This window comes from Stegostoma tigrinum, chromosome 44, assembly GCF_030684315.1.
Source record: "Stegostoma tigrinum isolate sSteTig4 chromosome 44, sSteTig4.hap1, whole genome shotgun sequence".
NCBI lineage: Eukaryota > Metazoa > Chordata > Chondrichthyes > Orectolobiformes > Stegostomatidae > Stegostoma > Stegostoma tigrinum.
In genome coordinates, this window is record NC_081397.1 from 10,418,342 (window position 1) to 10,433,834 (window position 15,493).

General features: G+C 47.4%; 1 protein-coding gene and 1 long non-coding RNA gene across 4 annotated transcripts in view; both read right to left on the bottom strand.

Annotated features, from left to right (window-relative positions):
• LOC132206971 (junctional adhesion molecule C-like) overlaps positions 1-15,493 on the bottom strand; it is a 37,132-nt gene that overhangs the window by 16,607 nt on the left and 5,032 nt on the right. For 2 of the 3 annotated variants that reach the window (XR_009443261.1, XM_059642113.1), the window contains exon 2: positions 12,335-13,235. Coding sequence is in view for 2 of the 3 variants with exons in the window: in XM_059642113.1 (XP_059498096.1) it covers positions 12,820-13,235 (416 nt within the window). In the remaining variant the exon portion in view is untranslated. Of the gene's footprint in view, positions 1-12,334; positions 13,236-15,493 lie in introns of those variants that run through there. The other variant, XM_059642114.1, reaches the window with a different exon arrangement.
• Positions 372-11,144, bottom strand: LOC132207080 (uncharacterized). Its single transcript, XR_009443315.1, has 4 exons — positions 10,508-11,144; positions 7,759-7,818; positions 4,985-5,019; positions 372-3,018 (listed from the first exon to the last, which is right to left on the bottom strand). It is a non-coding gene; the product is annotated as an uncharacterized LOC132207080 (long non-coding RNA).

Below are 15,493 nucleotides of genomic sequence, written 5' to 3' on the forward strand. Positions count from 1 at the left end.
CATTCACGCACAGCCACACAAAACATCCTACGCGCACATTTAATCTCACAAAACATCTCAGACGGTCGTTGACATAAACTTTCCTCAAACATTTTCTCTCACATATATTCCTTCCCTTACCCTCTACCCCTCCCCACCACGATATCTCACCCTCCGTCCCGCACCCTCCCCCCTCCCTCCCACCCACACATGAGCGACGGATGGAAGGGGCGATGCTGGTGACCCAGGGGAGACTGTGGCTGACGTGTTGGCTCACTGCACCTTGCATCACCTTCCCGTCCCTGAGAGTAATCCCCAAGTTCGGTCTCTGATACCCGCCTCACATTGGATCACCGGGGGTTCCACCAACGCACCTTGATTTTAAAAAAGAAATCCACCAATTTGTTGTGTGTTACAATTTTATTCATCTCCAAAGGCAGCATTGTTGTGTACAAAAGCAAATATCATCAAGAAATTACATTTACAATAACACAGCGACAGATTAAACCCATCCCAATGTACACCATCCATGAACAATACTTTCCATTGCTTCATAAACACTGGGACCATTGTGTTTTCATTTAGTTTTCCATCTCAACACAGGGTTCGGAGGGAGGGGGAGCTGTGAAGGAGGATGCAGAGATGCTTCCATGCCATTGGGTCAAATTGAGTGAGTGGGCAAATGCACGGCTGATGCAGTTTGATGTGGATTGATGTGAGGCTACCACTTTGGGAGAAATAAGAAAACAGGAATGCAGATTATTATCGAAATGGTGATGGATCGGGAAAGCAGCATGGAGGACAGGAGTTGGAACATCATGTTGTGGCTGTACAAGGCATTGATAAGGATATTCTTGTTGCATTGTGTACAGTTCTGGTCATGTTGCTACAGGAAGGATGTTATTCAATTGGAAAGGGTGAAAAAAATGAACATAACCATGTTGTCAGGAATGGAGAGTTTGGGCTATAAGGATAGGCTGTTTTTTTTTTTCCAGAGCATCGGAGGCTGAGGGGTGACCCTTTGAAGGTTTTAAAAATCATGAGGGACATAGATAAGGTGAAAGCCAAGGTCTTTAACCCCAGGGTTGGAGAGTCCAAAAGTGGAGGGCATAGGTTTAAGGTGAGAAGGGAAAGGTTTAGAAGGGGCCTGAGGGGCAAATCTTTCGCACAGACAGTGGTGGGTATATGGAATGAGCTGTCAGGGGAAGTGGCGGAGGTGGGTAAAATTATAAATATTTGAAAGAAATTTTGGCAGATACATGGATAGGAAAGGTTGGAAGGGATATGGTTCAAACACAGGTAAACAGGGCTGGGTCAGTTTAGGAAACCAGGTTGGCATGGACGAGTTAGGCCGAAGAGTCACAGAGCACAGAAATAGCCCCGATGACTCTATGATGAGGGGCACAAATGCTGTCTTTACCAGCAATGCCCCACATCCTTCGCCTGAACGAGGGGTCATCGTGATTAAAAAACAGCAATAAGCCAGTCACCATCCTTACTGGCTCGAATGTGAACAATTCATCAGCACAGTCCTGCTGTTCCATTCAAAGGTACCTGGTACCTATTGACCAGACCCTTTGGCCCTCGCGCTGGTGTTGTCCCTGTTGGTGTTCACCAGTTTGCAATCGGACTTGCGCTGCTCCTTTCTTGGTGGCCAGCAATTGTCAGATCCAGACGGCGTCGATGTTAAAATCTTAACGTCTTCTACCAAGCCTGTACTTACATCAACCCAAACCCTTTTGTGGTGCAGCGAGAGTGTCTGTATGTCGGGACTAAAAAGCCGACATTTTTTAATTCATGGGATGAGGGCATTGCTGGCCAGGCCAACATTTGTTGCCCATCCTTAGCTGTCCAGGGGGCTGTTAAAAATCAACCACTTTGCTGTGGGTCTGGAGTCACATGAAGGCCAGGCCAGGTAAGGATAGCAGTTTCCTTCCCTAAACCACGTGAGTGAACCAGATGGGGTTTCCCAACAATTGATTCACAGTCACCATCAGACTCTCAATTACAGGATTTTGATGAATTTAAATTCCACAATCTGTGTTGCAGGATTTGAACCCGGGTCCCCAGAACATCACTGGAACATCTGGATTAACAGTTCCGCGATAATCCCATGAGGCCATCGCTTCCCCATTCAAAGGTCAAGCCTGCCACTCTGGAGGTGTGTGATCCCCCATCCTGACAATGTGGCGTTTCCAAAATACCTGCAGCGGAGAGAAACCCCCTACGTTCCCATTCCCACAATGGGTTTTGGAATCTCAGAAAGCCGAGTTGAAGTGTCCAGCAGGGGTTTTGGTTCTTTGGGAGATCTAGTCTTTTCCGTATAGACTCTGTTTCATCCATGCCTTTTCTATCCAGTTTGTTCAGTGGCTTGCAGCTCAGTGTGTGTTCCTTCTGTGGGGCCAGAAGTTGCTCCTTCCAACCCCACACCCCAGGTCTCTTTCGCCCTGGAATGTAACCATTGAAATTGGCTGGTTTCTCCTTTTATATATCTCCCAACTGTCAGATCCTTCTGGCAATTCCTGTTCAAAGTTGGTCAGAATAGGGGAGATTCCTGTTCCATGCGCACAAGGTGGCAGATGATGTCTTCCTCCCCTTAAACATGGACCAACTGAAAAGCTCAATCCTCAGACATGTACATGAGAGGGAAGGAGAGGCAGGTATTAAATTTCCAAAGACCACAGCTGCTGAAATAGTTTTGAATTTACAAAACTAACGGCCTGCAATGTCCAGAACAGACCAACAGATGCAACAACATGAAATTAGCTTCACAATGAGTGGAGCAGAACAACGTGTGAAAGATGGTTTCCATCGCAAAGTTCACAAGTTTGCGATCTGTACACAGGAGTTACATTGTACCTCTTCACCAGACAGTCTATAAAAATCGAATGACCCGCCTCTCATCTGTCTTCTTCTTTCTTACTTGTGTGGAATATTCTCGTAAACATTTCCATCCGCTCTGTCTTCTTCCTCTGAGAGCTCGCTGAGGTTCAGTGTGGCGTATGTGATACAGGAATCATTGGGGTCAGGCTTGGCATCCTGCAATTGGAATGATATTGGAATGGAATTGGAATTGAGTGGGAGCAGGAAGGTGAAGAGGTGGGAGAGGCCATTTGTAGTTAAAGGTAGGAGTGGATATCAGTGGGAAACAGGAATCACCAACAGGAAGTTCAGTGCCACAAGTTAGGAATCTGGGTAGTGCAGTGGTAATTTCCCTACCTCTGAGCCAGGAGGCTGGGGGTCAAGTCCCACCTGTGCCTGAGGTGTGCCATACAGATGATAAAAGTGGGAAGGTGATGTCAGAGCTGTACAGGACTTTGGTGAGGCTGCAGCTGGAGCACTGTGTGCAGTTCCAGTCTCCGCACTATAGTAAGGATGTAATTGCACTGGAGGGGGTGCAGAGGGATATTCACCAAGATATTGCCTGGGTCAGAACATTTCACCAGTGAAGTGAGGCTGGACAGGCTCAGGTCGATGCTTGGAGCAGAAAAGGCTGAAAGGGCTTTTGATTTGTTTCCATTCACTCAGGGACATTGGCATTGCTGGCTGGGCCCAGCATTTGTTGCCCTGTCCCTAGCTGCCCTCTTGAGAAGGTGGTATTGAGCCGCCTTCTTGAGCTGCTCCAGCCCCATTTCCTGTAGGTTGACTCACAATGCGCTTCAGGAGGGAACTCCAGGATTTTCACCCAGTGACACTGAAAGAACAGCCAATGTATTTCCAAGTTGGGATGGTGAGCGGCTTGGAGGGGAACACACAAGGGGTGGTGTAGCCATGTATCCGCTGCCCGTGTCCTTCTGGATGGATGTGGCTGTGGGTTAGGAAGGTGCCGTCTGGGGATCTTTGGGAAATTTCTGTTGTGTATCTTGTAGATGGTACATACTGTAGCTACCAATTGGGTGTGAATGACAATGAACTGGCAACTATTTAATGTCACGGTCAGTGATGTTTTAATTCTGTACAGGAGTAACTGGAACACCAACACCAGTAATGCCACAAGTTTGAAACTCACTTATCTCCAGGCACTGGAAGTGGAATGTGAAACAGTGAGTGACCTACTCCATTGATAAAGCATTGCTGGATATTTCCCACTGTGTTTAAAGGCAGGCACAAAGCTGGGGGTGAGGGGAGCTGTGAAGGAGGCTACAGGATGCTTCAGTGTGATTTGGACAATTCAGTAAGTGGCAGCTAATGTAGATCAGCATGAGGTTAACCAACTGAGAGCAAAAACAGGAAGGTGGTGATTATCCAAACAGTGATGGAATGGGAGTGGGGGAGGTGCAATGAGACCTGCGTGTCCCCCGTACATCAATCGCTGAAAGTGAGTATCGCAGGGGCAGCGGGTGGTGAAGGAGGCAAATGAGATGCCGGCCTTCAAGCGAGAGGGTTCGAGCCCAGGAGCCGGGATATCTTGCTGCAATTGTACAGGGTGAGACCAAACCCTGGAGTATTGTGTGTGCAGTTTGGGGTCTCCTTATCTGAGAAAGGATGTTCTGGCTATGGAGGGAGTGCAGTGAAGGTTTCACAGACTGATTCCTGGGATGGCAGGATGGACACATGAAGAGAGACTGGATTGGCTAGGATTATATTCACTGCAGTTTAGGCGAATAAGGGAAGAATCTCATAGAAATCTGTAAAATTCTAACAGGACTAAATACGGTAAACACTGGAAGGATGTTCCTAGTGACTGGGAGGAAGTCAAGAACCAGGGGTCACAATATAAAGGAGATAGGTAAGGACTGAGATGAGGCGAAATGTCTTCACCAAGAGAGTGGGATCCTTGTGGGATTCTCTGCGACAGAACGCAGTCAGGACCAGAAAATTGAATGGGGAGAGCAGGCTGGAATGGCTGAATGGCCGACTCCAGCTCCTAATTTGTAAGGTATTTCCTGTGATCAGTCTGATATGAACCAATAGTTAATGTTTTACTGCGCGGATGTAAGTTATAAATTACCTGCACTTCCTGTGGCAATAGCTGTGGTCTATTTAGGCTTAAAATGTAACATACCTCCTTCCCATTCGAGGAGAAACCAACACTGCTGCCTGAAAATAAAACAGACTAAGTTGAGAAGGAACTCTTTGGAGACATTGACGATTCAATTTGGACGAATTGAAGGCTGATCAACATTAAAGATGTAACTGAATCTTTCAAAAGCATGGCTGTGTTTTTATATTGGTGCAATGCTTAATAAATTGTCCTCCTCAATCAGCCCAGAAACTTCAGAAGATTGCATTTAGAAACCTCGCTCTGGCTAAAGCCTACAATTTGCATTCAGGTCAATCACACAGCGGGTCAGTTTTTTAGGATGCAGGTCATTGCAACATCTTCAGCAGGCCGCCTTAATCTTATCAGCCTTTGCATGACTCGCCCTGTTGTTATACATGAAAACGACAAGAGTGAACCATACAGATAACGTCCATTTGGGTTTTAGAGTCACACAGCATGCAAACAGACCCTTTGGTCCATCGAGTCCATGCCAAGCATAATCCCAAATTAAAATGGTTCCATCTGCCTGCATCTGGCCCATATCCCTCCAAACCATTTCAATTAATGTACTTAAAGTGTCCACTGTCAACTTTAATTCCTTTAAAATAAATTCAACAGTTGCTCATAAATGTAGGAATTTAGGAAAGAACACTATTTCAACTCAAGAGTTTAATACACTTAGTCTCGTGTCAAACCATCTGAAGAACTAAACTAGACTCACCATATTGTCGACAAACACAGCAAGTCAGGCAGAACTCGGAGAAAAGGAGCAGTCAACACCTCAGGCACAACCCCCACTTCCAGCCCCGAAGAAGGGCCATACCCGAAACGCTGACCGCTGCCTCCCTCCAGACGTTGCCTGGCTTGCTGTGTTCTTCCAGCCTCCTGGTTTGTCTATCTTGGATTCCAACATCTGCAGCTTTTTTGTCTCTATACTTATCATATTAGTTGCAATGAGAAACTCTAATTTGTTCAGTTTTGTTTCATTGAAAGTCACACACCTTAGGAAAGAAACATTGTTTATTGAGAACTTACTGTATTCCAGGATTGCTTTTTATGCAAAAATAGGAATTTGAGAATGAATGGACATCCACTCTTGGATGTTATATCTCTGCCAATGTTGTCCCTTTCAGGACAGCTTCAATAACAATGTGAACATGGTCAAAGGTAGAAGATAGAGGGTGGTTTTAGCTGTTGCATGCTGATAGTTCCAGATAGCTCAGTTGGCTAGATGGCTGGTTTTTGTCATACATTACATGCCAACCCTTGCCAACAGCATGGGTACAATTCCCACACCAGCTGAGGCTACCCTGAAGGATGCTCCTTCTGAACCTCTCCCCTCTCCTGAGGCGTGGTGATTCTCTAAAAGTTAAAACACCACCCAGTTCCCCTTCACTCTCTCTCTCCTATGAAAGAGCAGGCTGGTGGCTATGTAGAACATGACCATTTACTACTCATTCCCTTCAGACAAAGGCTAGAATGTGTTTGAATTCCATTGTACACAAGGCCAACTTCAGTTCAAATGTCCCTTGTGGGTGTTGACAGGTATCCGTGTGATAATTGTAAGTTCATCTTTCTGAGCAACAATATGACATGCGGTGCTTTTATTTTCTCTGTCATCTCAAATCAGCAGGTGGTAGCATTTTGCATATCCGCCTTGCGTATTATATGAGGAAAATGGAACTTGCTTTCTCTCTATCCATAGATGCTGCCAGACCTGCTGAGCTCCTCCAGAAATATTTGAATTTATTTCTGATGTCCAGCATCCACAGTTCTTAGTTTTAAGAGAAAATGATCTACGTCTGCCTCAGTTAAGTGTAAAATGCATGTCCCACTGCTTATGTCACGCACAGAATGTTTCTACATGTACTAAACAGTAATTGGGAAGCGACCGCCTTCATAACACAGTCACCAACACACACGGCGATATATTTTTATTTCATTCATTCACAAGGTGTCACTGGCCAGGCCAGCATTTATTGCCCACCCCTAACTGTCTCCATTGCTGTGGGTCTGGAGTCACATGTTGGCCTGACCAGGTAAGGATTGCAGCTTCCTTCCCTAAAAAGCATTGGTAAATTCATTGGGCTTTTCCACAACAATTTCATGGTCATTGAACTCTGAATTCCAGATATTTATTGAATTCAAATTCTGTGGGAGGATTCAAACCCAGGTCCCCAGGACATTAGCCAGGGTCTTTGGATTAACAGTGAAGTGATAATATAACTAGACCATACCCCTTCTGTTTGGAATAACCAGATGCGGTGCTGGATGAACACAGCAGGCCAGGCAGGGTCAGAGGAGCAAGAAAGAGGACATTTCAGGTCTGGACTCTTCTTCATTTTCTGAAACATCGGCTTTCCTGCTCCTCTGATGCTGCCCTGGCCTGCTGTGTTCATCCAGCTCCACACCTTGTTATCTCAGACTCCAGCATTGGCAGTCCCTGTTAACCATTTCTCATTGCTCTGTGTGTCTGTTCTGAGTCACTGACAACATATAAATCATCTCCAAATCCTTGACCCTATCTGCAGGGGAATAAAGGGTCATGGCAGATCAGATCGGGGCTTGTTTCTGATTGGCTGGTTCACTGTCCATTCATTCACAAATCTGGATGTTTCTTTTGGTAGACCCTCTGTTCCCTCACACTCCTGTCACTGCAAGCACTGTGGTATTTCTCTATTTGGAACTGGCCACACACCGGCGTTTCCACAGTAACTGGGATCATGATATTGTTGGAGCTGCAACGATCCTCTGTCTCTCTCTTAAACATAGCATTAAACAAACAAAATATTTACCAGACTCTGTTCTCTTTTTGGTGGTGACCACTGAATAAACTATATCCGCAGCGGCGTTTTCTACAAAGAAATAAAGTGCACATGAAAAACACACATCAATCAGAGAGCAGCGCTATAATGGGCTAAATGACACATGCAACATCAATGCACAGATTCATGGATAGATAATAAATTTCAGAGCTGGATGGACAAATTTAATCGACTGATGGACGGATAGACAGATGGATGTTTTAAGATAGAGATAGATAGCTTCTTGATTAAAAAGGGGGATCAAGGGTGATGGGAGAAGGAAGGGGAATGAGATTGACAAACACATCAGCCTTGGTCAAGTGGCACAGCTGACCTGATGGAAAGAATGGCCTAATTCTGCTCCTATATGTTAGGTCCTGTAGCCTCATTTAGATAAGAAGACGCATAGATAAATAAATATGCATGCAGTTAATATCCTTGGAGATCATTCAGTTCACTACAACCACTATAAAGACTGCTGTACAGGAAGCTTGCTTCCCTTCATTATCACTTGCATGGAGCACTTGTGTCTCTGAGGAGCCAAGCCTTTGTACACAATCACTCATTGTAACCAACATCAGTTGGATTTCTCAATACCAGAGTACTGCGCCCTCAGTTTCCGACATTACTTCCGATCAAATAAGCATGTTGTGTCAGGCAAAACACCCTGAAGGAGGTCCAGTCACAAGGTATTAACAGCAACAGCCGTCTGTAAAAGACACTGGTTAAAGATAGGGGCTTATAGCTCAGCAGTAGACCCATCAGCGCATCAGGTCTGTGCTGTTCAAAAGCAACCACCTCCCTATTCTCTAATCACATTTTCCCAGCACCTGCCTCCATATCCTTGGCATCACAAGTGCACATCTCAATCTTTCTTCAATAGAACATAGAACATAGAACATAGAACAGTACAGCACAGAACAGGCCCTTCAGCCCACAATGTTGTGCCGACCATTGATCCTCATGTATGCACCCTCAAATTTCTGTGACCATATACATGTCCAGCAGTCTCTTAAATGACCCCAATGACCTTGCTTCCACAACTGCTGCTGGCAACGCATCCCATGCTCTCACAACTCTCTGCGTAAAGAACCTGCCTCTGACATCCCCTCTATACTTTCCACCAACCAGCTTAAAACTATGACCCCTCATGCTAGCCATTTCTGCCCTGGGAAATAGTCTCTGGCTATCAACTCTATCTCTGCCTCTCATTATCTTGTATACCTCAATTCGGTCCCATCTCCTCCTCCTTTTCTCCAACGAAAAGAGACCGAGCTCAGTCAACCTCTCTTCATAAGATAAGCCCTCCAGTCCAGGCAGCATCCTGGTAAACCTCCTCTGAACCCTCTCCAAAGCATCCACATCTTTCCTATAATAGGGCACCCAGAACTGGACGCAGTATTCCAAGTGCGGTCTAACCAAAGTTTTATAGAGCTGCAACAAGATCTCACGACTCTTAAACTCAATCCCCCTGTTAATGAAAGCCAAAACACCATATGCTTTCTTAACAACCCTGTCCACTTGGGTGGCCATTTTAAGGGATCTATGTATCTGCACACCAAGATCCCTCTGTTCCTCCACGCTGCCAAGAATCCTATCCTTAATCCTGTGCTCAGCTTTCAAATTCGACCTTCCAAAATGCATCACCTCGCATTTATCCAGGTTGAACTCCATCTGCCACCTCTCAGCCCATCTCTGCATCCTGTCAATGTCCCGCTGCAGCCTACAACAGCCCTCTACACTGTCAACGACACCTCCGACCCTTGTGTCGTCTGCAAACTTGCTGACCCATCCTTCAATTCCCTCATCCAAGTCATTAATAAAAATTACAAACAGTAGAGGCCCAAGGACAGAGCCCTGTGGAACTCCACTCACCACTGACTTCCAGGCAGAATATTTTCCTTCTACTACCACTCGCTGTCTTCTGTTGGCCAGCCAATTCTGTATCCAAGCAGCTAAGTTCCCCTGTATCCCATTCGTCCTGACCTTCTGAATGAGCCTACCATGGGGAACCTTATCAAATGCCTTACTGAAGTCCATATACACCATATCCACAGCTCGACCCTCAACAACCTTTCTAGTCACATCCTCAAAAAACTCGTTAAGGTTTGTAAGGCATGACCTATGTGATGAGATATTCTGCCTCTCTCACCCTGACAGGCAGTGAGTTCCAAATTCCCCATCACTGACTGGATGAAAACATTTTCCTTCACATCCCCGTCTAAACCTCCTGCCCCTTACCTTCAATCCATGTCCCCAACCCCCCGGTCATTGAGTCCTTCAAGAAGGGGTTGGGTTTCTTCCTGTCTCCCGTATGTCTGCCCCTTATCAGTTTATACACCTCAAAGAAGGAGGAGTTGGCATCTTTGAGGGTGAAAGGGATTGAAGTGTCTGCAGGAGAAAGCTGGGAACTGGGGATTGAGTCGGATGGTCAGCTGTGACACTACCCAATGGGCCGGCCAATGGGCAGGCTGAATGGCCTCCGCATTTCTCTCAGAACCAGGGACTGAGTTAGATGGTTAGCTATAATCATAATGTCTGGCAGAACAGGATAGGTGGGCTGAATGGCCTAGTCCTGTTTCCTGGCTGCTGTCCTCCCCTTCAGCCTCCACAGCTCCAAGGAAAACCACCCCATTCTAGCCCAGCTGACAGCTTGGACGATTGACCAGAATTCCTACCAGGTTATGGTGCACCGTCACTGTGTGGGGCTCTATAACCACACCGATTCAATGGCACTCACCAGCATTGTGTGCTGCTCCGATTACTGCATACTCCAGGTTGCTGGCTGCTGCCACTTCACCAGAAGCTTGGGATCTATTTCCAGTAGAAAGGGGAAGGGAAGGAAGTTGTCATTTCAAACACAACGCTTTCAACCCCACGCTCAGCTTCAACAAAACAGCAAAGCTACCACGGAAATTACAAAGCCCAGTGAGACCCTGTTATTCATTGGTCCCACGTCCCTGGTTTCCATCCAAACATGGAGCTTTCTCACCCTCAAGGAGCTGCCCAATTCCCCATCGCTTTTCACTTATGTCCTTTGGGGAAGGAAATCTGCTATTCTTACCTGGTCTGGCCCATTTGTGACTCTAGAAGCTGGTTAACAAAACTGCCCTCTGGGGCAATTAAGGATTGGCAATAAAATGCTGGCCCTGTCAGTGACACGCACACCCCTGTGAATGAATAAAAGCCACCTGGGACTTTCCAGGAGTATTGTTTCCTGGTTTGTCAGGCTCATATTAAAAGGATAAGGCAATACCCAAGTTCCCTCTCTCAGTTCTTCTGCTCGTTGTCGCTCCCTGATTAAGGGGAATCAGGATAAACAATGGCAAATATAAAATTTGCAGTTTCATCCCCTTACCTCTTGGGCTGTGACACAGGTGAGGAATTGCCTGCAGGTAGAGAGATAACATTCTTAGCGTATTGGACAGTAGCTTTGTGCTGTTCCAGACAGGAGCTGCAAAGCCCTTTCTCAGTCATAAGCAGAGAGCAAACACATCAATAGATGAGAATCATCAAACCCATCTGAATGCACATTAACCACTTGTGACAGGGATTAGGTGAGGGTTTCGTTCGTGTCTGAGTGAGGGCCAAGGCCAGAGTTAGGGTTAGCATGAGGTTAAGGATTGTTTTATGGTGAGGGTTAGTATTCAGTTTAAGGTTAGTGTTCGGATTCAGATTAGGATTAGGGTCATGGTTAGGTTTTGGGTTATGGGTTGGGCCAGCGTTAGGGTTAAGGTTGGTTCAGCATTAAGGTTTGGTTTAAGGTGATGAGGCGAGGGTTCGGGTGAGGGTCAGTGTTCAGTCTACGGCTAGGCTTAAGGCTTGGGTTAGTTATTAGTTTTAGTTAGCATTTGGCTGAGAGGCAAGATTAGAATGAGAATGAGAGCTCGGTTTAGGACAAAGATTTAGTTTAGCGGTAGGATTGAGTTTAAGTTAGGGTGAGGATTAGTGGAGCAAGGATTTGAGGGGGCTGAATGGCCTCCTCCTGTTCCTGATTCACACGATCTTATGCCTCTCCTCTTCTCTGAGGTAACACAGAGTGGGAGTATTGGTCACATTTACCCGATCCAGGAGGCTAACTTGGTGAGTGCTCTCCCTCCTACTGTCAGGAACACGGTCCACCCCAGTTCCTGACCCAACAACTCCTTCCCCGGGTCCCCCACCCCAACCCTGTCCAGCTGCAAAGGTTACACTGGGGCGTGGACGGCAATGCCATGCCCCGGGGAACAAACCCGATCCCCGTGGGAAGTTACAGACCTGTGTGGCCCCTCCTGTGGATGAACCACGCCGACGCGATCAGGCCGGCGAACAGCAGAACTGGGACGAGCGAGGCCGCGATCTCCGTGGAATAACTCCGAGCTGAAATTCAACAACATCCGGCTCACGTTAACAAACTCAGCGGGAAGTGTTACCGCATCAGCCCTATGTGAGGCACACGATCATCATCAGAGTGACCAACCCCTGCAGGTATGTAACTCCCTGCCACCCACGGGGGGATGGAAAACACGGAAGAATTGAACCCATTGAGCTCCCTGCACTGAACCCACTTTCCTGCAATCGGCCCCCTACAGCCTGGAATGTTATGGCACGTCGAGTTTCATTCAAGTTCTCTTTAAAGGCTGCGAGGTTTCCCACCTCAACTACCCTCCGAGCCCCCACAGCCCTGTGGGTGAGACAATCCTCAAACCCCCTCTCAACCTCCTGCATTTCACTTTCAAATGATGCTGCCCTTGTTATTTACACTTCCACCCAGGGGAGCAGCTGCTTCCTCATCCCCCCACAGCAGTCCCTGTGCCACACAGACTGGCACACCTCTATCAGTTCCCCCTCAGCATTCCCTGCTCCAAAGAAAACAGCCTGAGCTTACTGAGCATCTCTTCATCGCTGAAATGCACCACCCCAGGGCAACGTCCTGGTGAATCTCCTCTGCACGCCCTTCTCCATAAGATTTACACTTCCAGATTTTTATTGCGCTCAAATTCTACCATCGGGTATGAGCGGGATTTGAACTGGGATCCCGGGAAAATGACCCAGGCAGCTGGATTAATAACCTCACGTCACCTTCCTAACTGAGATGGTTAATTGTTTCTGACTGGCACGGACTGGATGGAGCGAATGGCCTTTCCCTGTGCTCTGTCTGTGTCTGATCTGACTGTCACTGTTACCTCGCAGCGTGAATTCGATATAATCGCTGGTCACGTTAAAAATGGTGCCGTCGGTTCCTGTGTTGATCGCTGCACAGTGATACCTCCCGACACTGTCTCTCCGGAATGAATGAATAACCAGCTCACCACCATCGGCAGTCACATGGGAGCTCGCACTGCCGTTCCTTAGCGGCACGTTGTCTCGGTACCAAATGAACTGGGGCTCAGTGCCTTCCCTCACCAGGCACCGGAGAACAAGGCGGTCCCCGGGCTGTATCTCAGTCCCGTTGGTGCGGGGTATCAGCACAGCATCTGAGACAGGAACTGAGGAGAAAACACACCGAGTTCAAAACCATGGAGTTCGCCCATCGATTGAGGCTGTCAGTGGGGACCAGTTTAATGCAAATAATTTAAAAGGGAGTGAAGCAGTTTGATGGATTTAAAATCTAATGGAGAGCTTTAATTCTCCCCAATTATCAACATTTTGGAGATTATCATTGAGAGAAAGAAAATCTAACCATCGCGCCCCCGATGTTCAATGGCGTTGCCGTTGCTGCTTCCCTCAGTATTAACATCCTGGGGGTGACCATTAACAGAGAATCTAACCATTGAGCCCGTGATGTTAATGGCGCTACCATCACTGAATGCCCTCACACGGCCAACACCCTTGGGGAATGCGACCAGTGCATCATACAGCGTGGAACAGGCCCTTCGGCCCATTGCGTCTGCACTGACAATAACTATCCCTAAAGGTGCGCTAATTCCAATTTCCCACCCTGGCCCCATATCCTGAAATGTTATGGTGTGACAAGTGCTCCTCCAAATATATTTTAAACGTTTATTTTAGGTTTCTGCTCGCCACTCTCGTCCCATTTGCATGAACCTCGGAGTGAAAAAGATTTTTTTCTGTCAAATCCCCTCAGAATCTCCTGTCCCTTACACTAAATCTGTGCCCCTTCATGACTGACCTCTCAACCAAGGGGAACAGATGCTCTCCATTCACCCTGTCCACCCCCCTCATAATCTGATGCACCTCATTCATGACCCTCTGCAGCCTTCCCTGCTCTAAAGGAAACCATCCCAGCCTATCTACTCTCTCCTGACAGCTCACTTGTTCCAACCCAGGAAACAACCTGGTTCTGTACCCCGTCTTCTGTACCCCCTCCAGTGCTATCACACCCTTCCTGCAGTAAGGTGACCAGAAATGTACACAGTACTCCAGTATCTAACCATTGCCCTTGACATTCAATGGTCTGACCATCACTGAATTCCCCGCTATCAACGTCCTAGAGTTTATCATTGACCAGAAACTAAATCAGACTACCCAAATAAATACTGTGACTATAGGAGCAGGTCAGAGGTTCGGAATCCGGCAGTGAGCAATTCACCTCCTGACACACCAATTCCTGCCCAACATCGACATTACACAAGTCAGTAGTGTGATGGAATACTCCCTACTTGCCTGGTTGGAGGCAGCTCCAACAACTCTTGAGAAGCTCAACACCATCCATAGAAAAAGCTACTCCCACTTGATTGCCACATCCCCAAACATCTAATCCCTACATCACTGACACACAGTTGCAGCAGTGTGTACCATCTGCACACTGAAATTCACCAAAGATTCTCAGCAGCATCTTGCAACTCCACAGCCACTTCCATCCAGAAGGACAAGAGCAGCAGATATATGGGAACACCAGTACAAATTCCCCTGTGAGCTACTCAGCATCTTGAAATGGAAACATATCGGACGTTTCTTCAGTGTTACCGGGCCATAATAGAATATAGAACAGAGAACAATACAGCACAGAACAGGCCCATTCAGCCCTCGATGTTGCGCCGGCTTGTGAACTAATCTAAGTCCACCCCCCAACACTATCCCATCAATAGATAATAAAATGTGAGGCTCGATGAACACAGCAGGCCCAGCAGCATCTCAGGAGCACAAAAGCTGACGTTTCGGGCCTAGACCCTTCATCAGAGAGGGGAATGGGGTGAGGGTTCTGGAATAAATAGGGAGAGAGGGGGAGGCGGGCGGAAGATAGAGAGAAAAGAAGGTAGGTGGGGAGGAGAGTATAGGTGGGGAGGTAGGGAGGGGATAGGTCAGTCCAGGGAAGACAGACAGGTCAAGGAGGTGGGATGAGGTTAGTAGGTAGGAGATGGAGGTGCGGCTTGGGGTGGGAGGAAGGGATGGGTGAGAGGAAGAACAGATTAGGGAGGCAGAGACAGGTTGGACTGGTTTTGGGATGCAGTGGGGGGAGGGGAAGAGCTGGGCTGGTTGTGTGGTGCAGTGGAGGGAGGAGACGAACTGGGCTGGTTTAGGGATGCAGTGGGGGAGGGGGAGATTTTGAAGCTGGTGAAGTCCACATTGATACCATTGGGCTGCAAGCGGAATTAGAGTTGCTGTTCCTGCAACCTTTGGGTGGCATCATTGTGGCACTGCCGGAGGCCCATGATGGACATGTCATCTAAAGAATGGGAGGGGGAGTGGAAATGGTTTGCGACTGGGAGGTGCAGTTGTTTGTTGCGAACTGAGCGGAGGTGTTCTGCAAAGTGGTCCCCAAGCCTCCGCTTGGTTTCCCCAA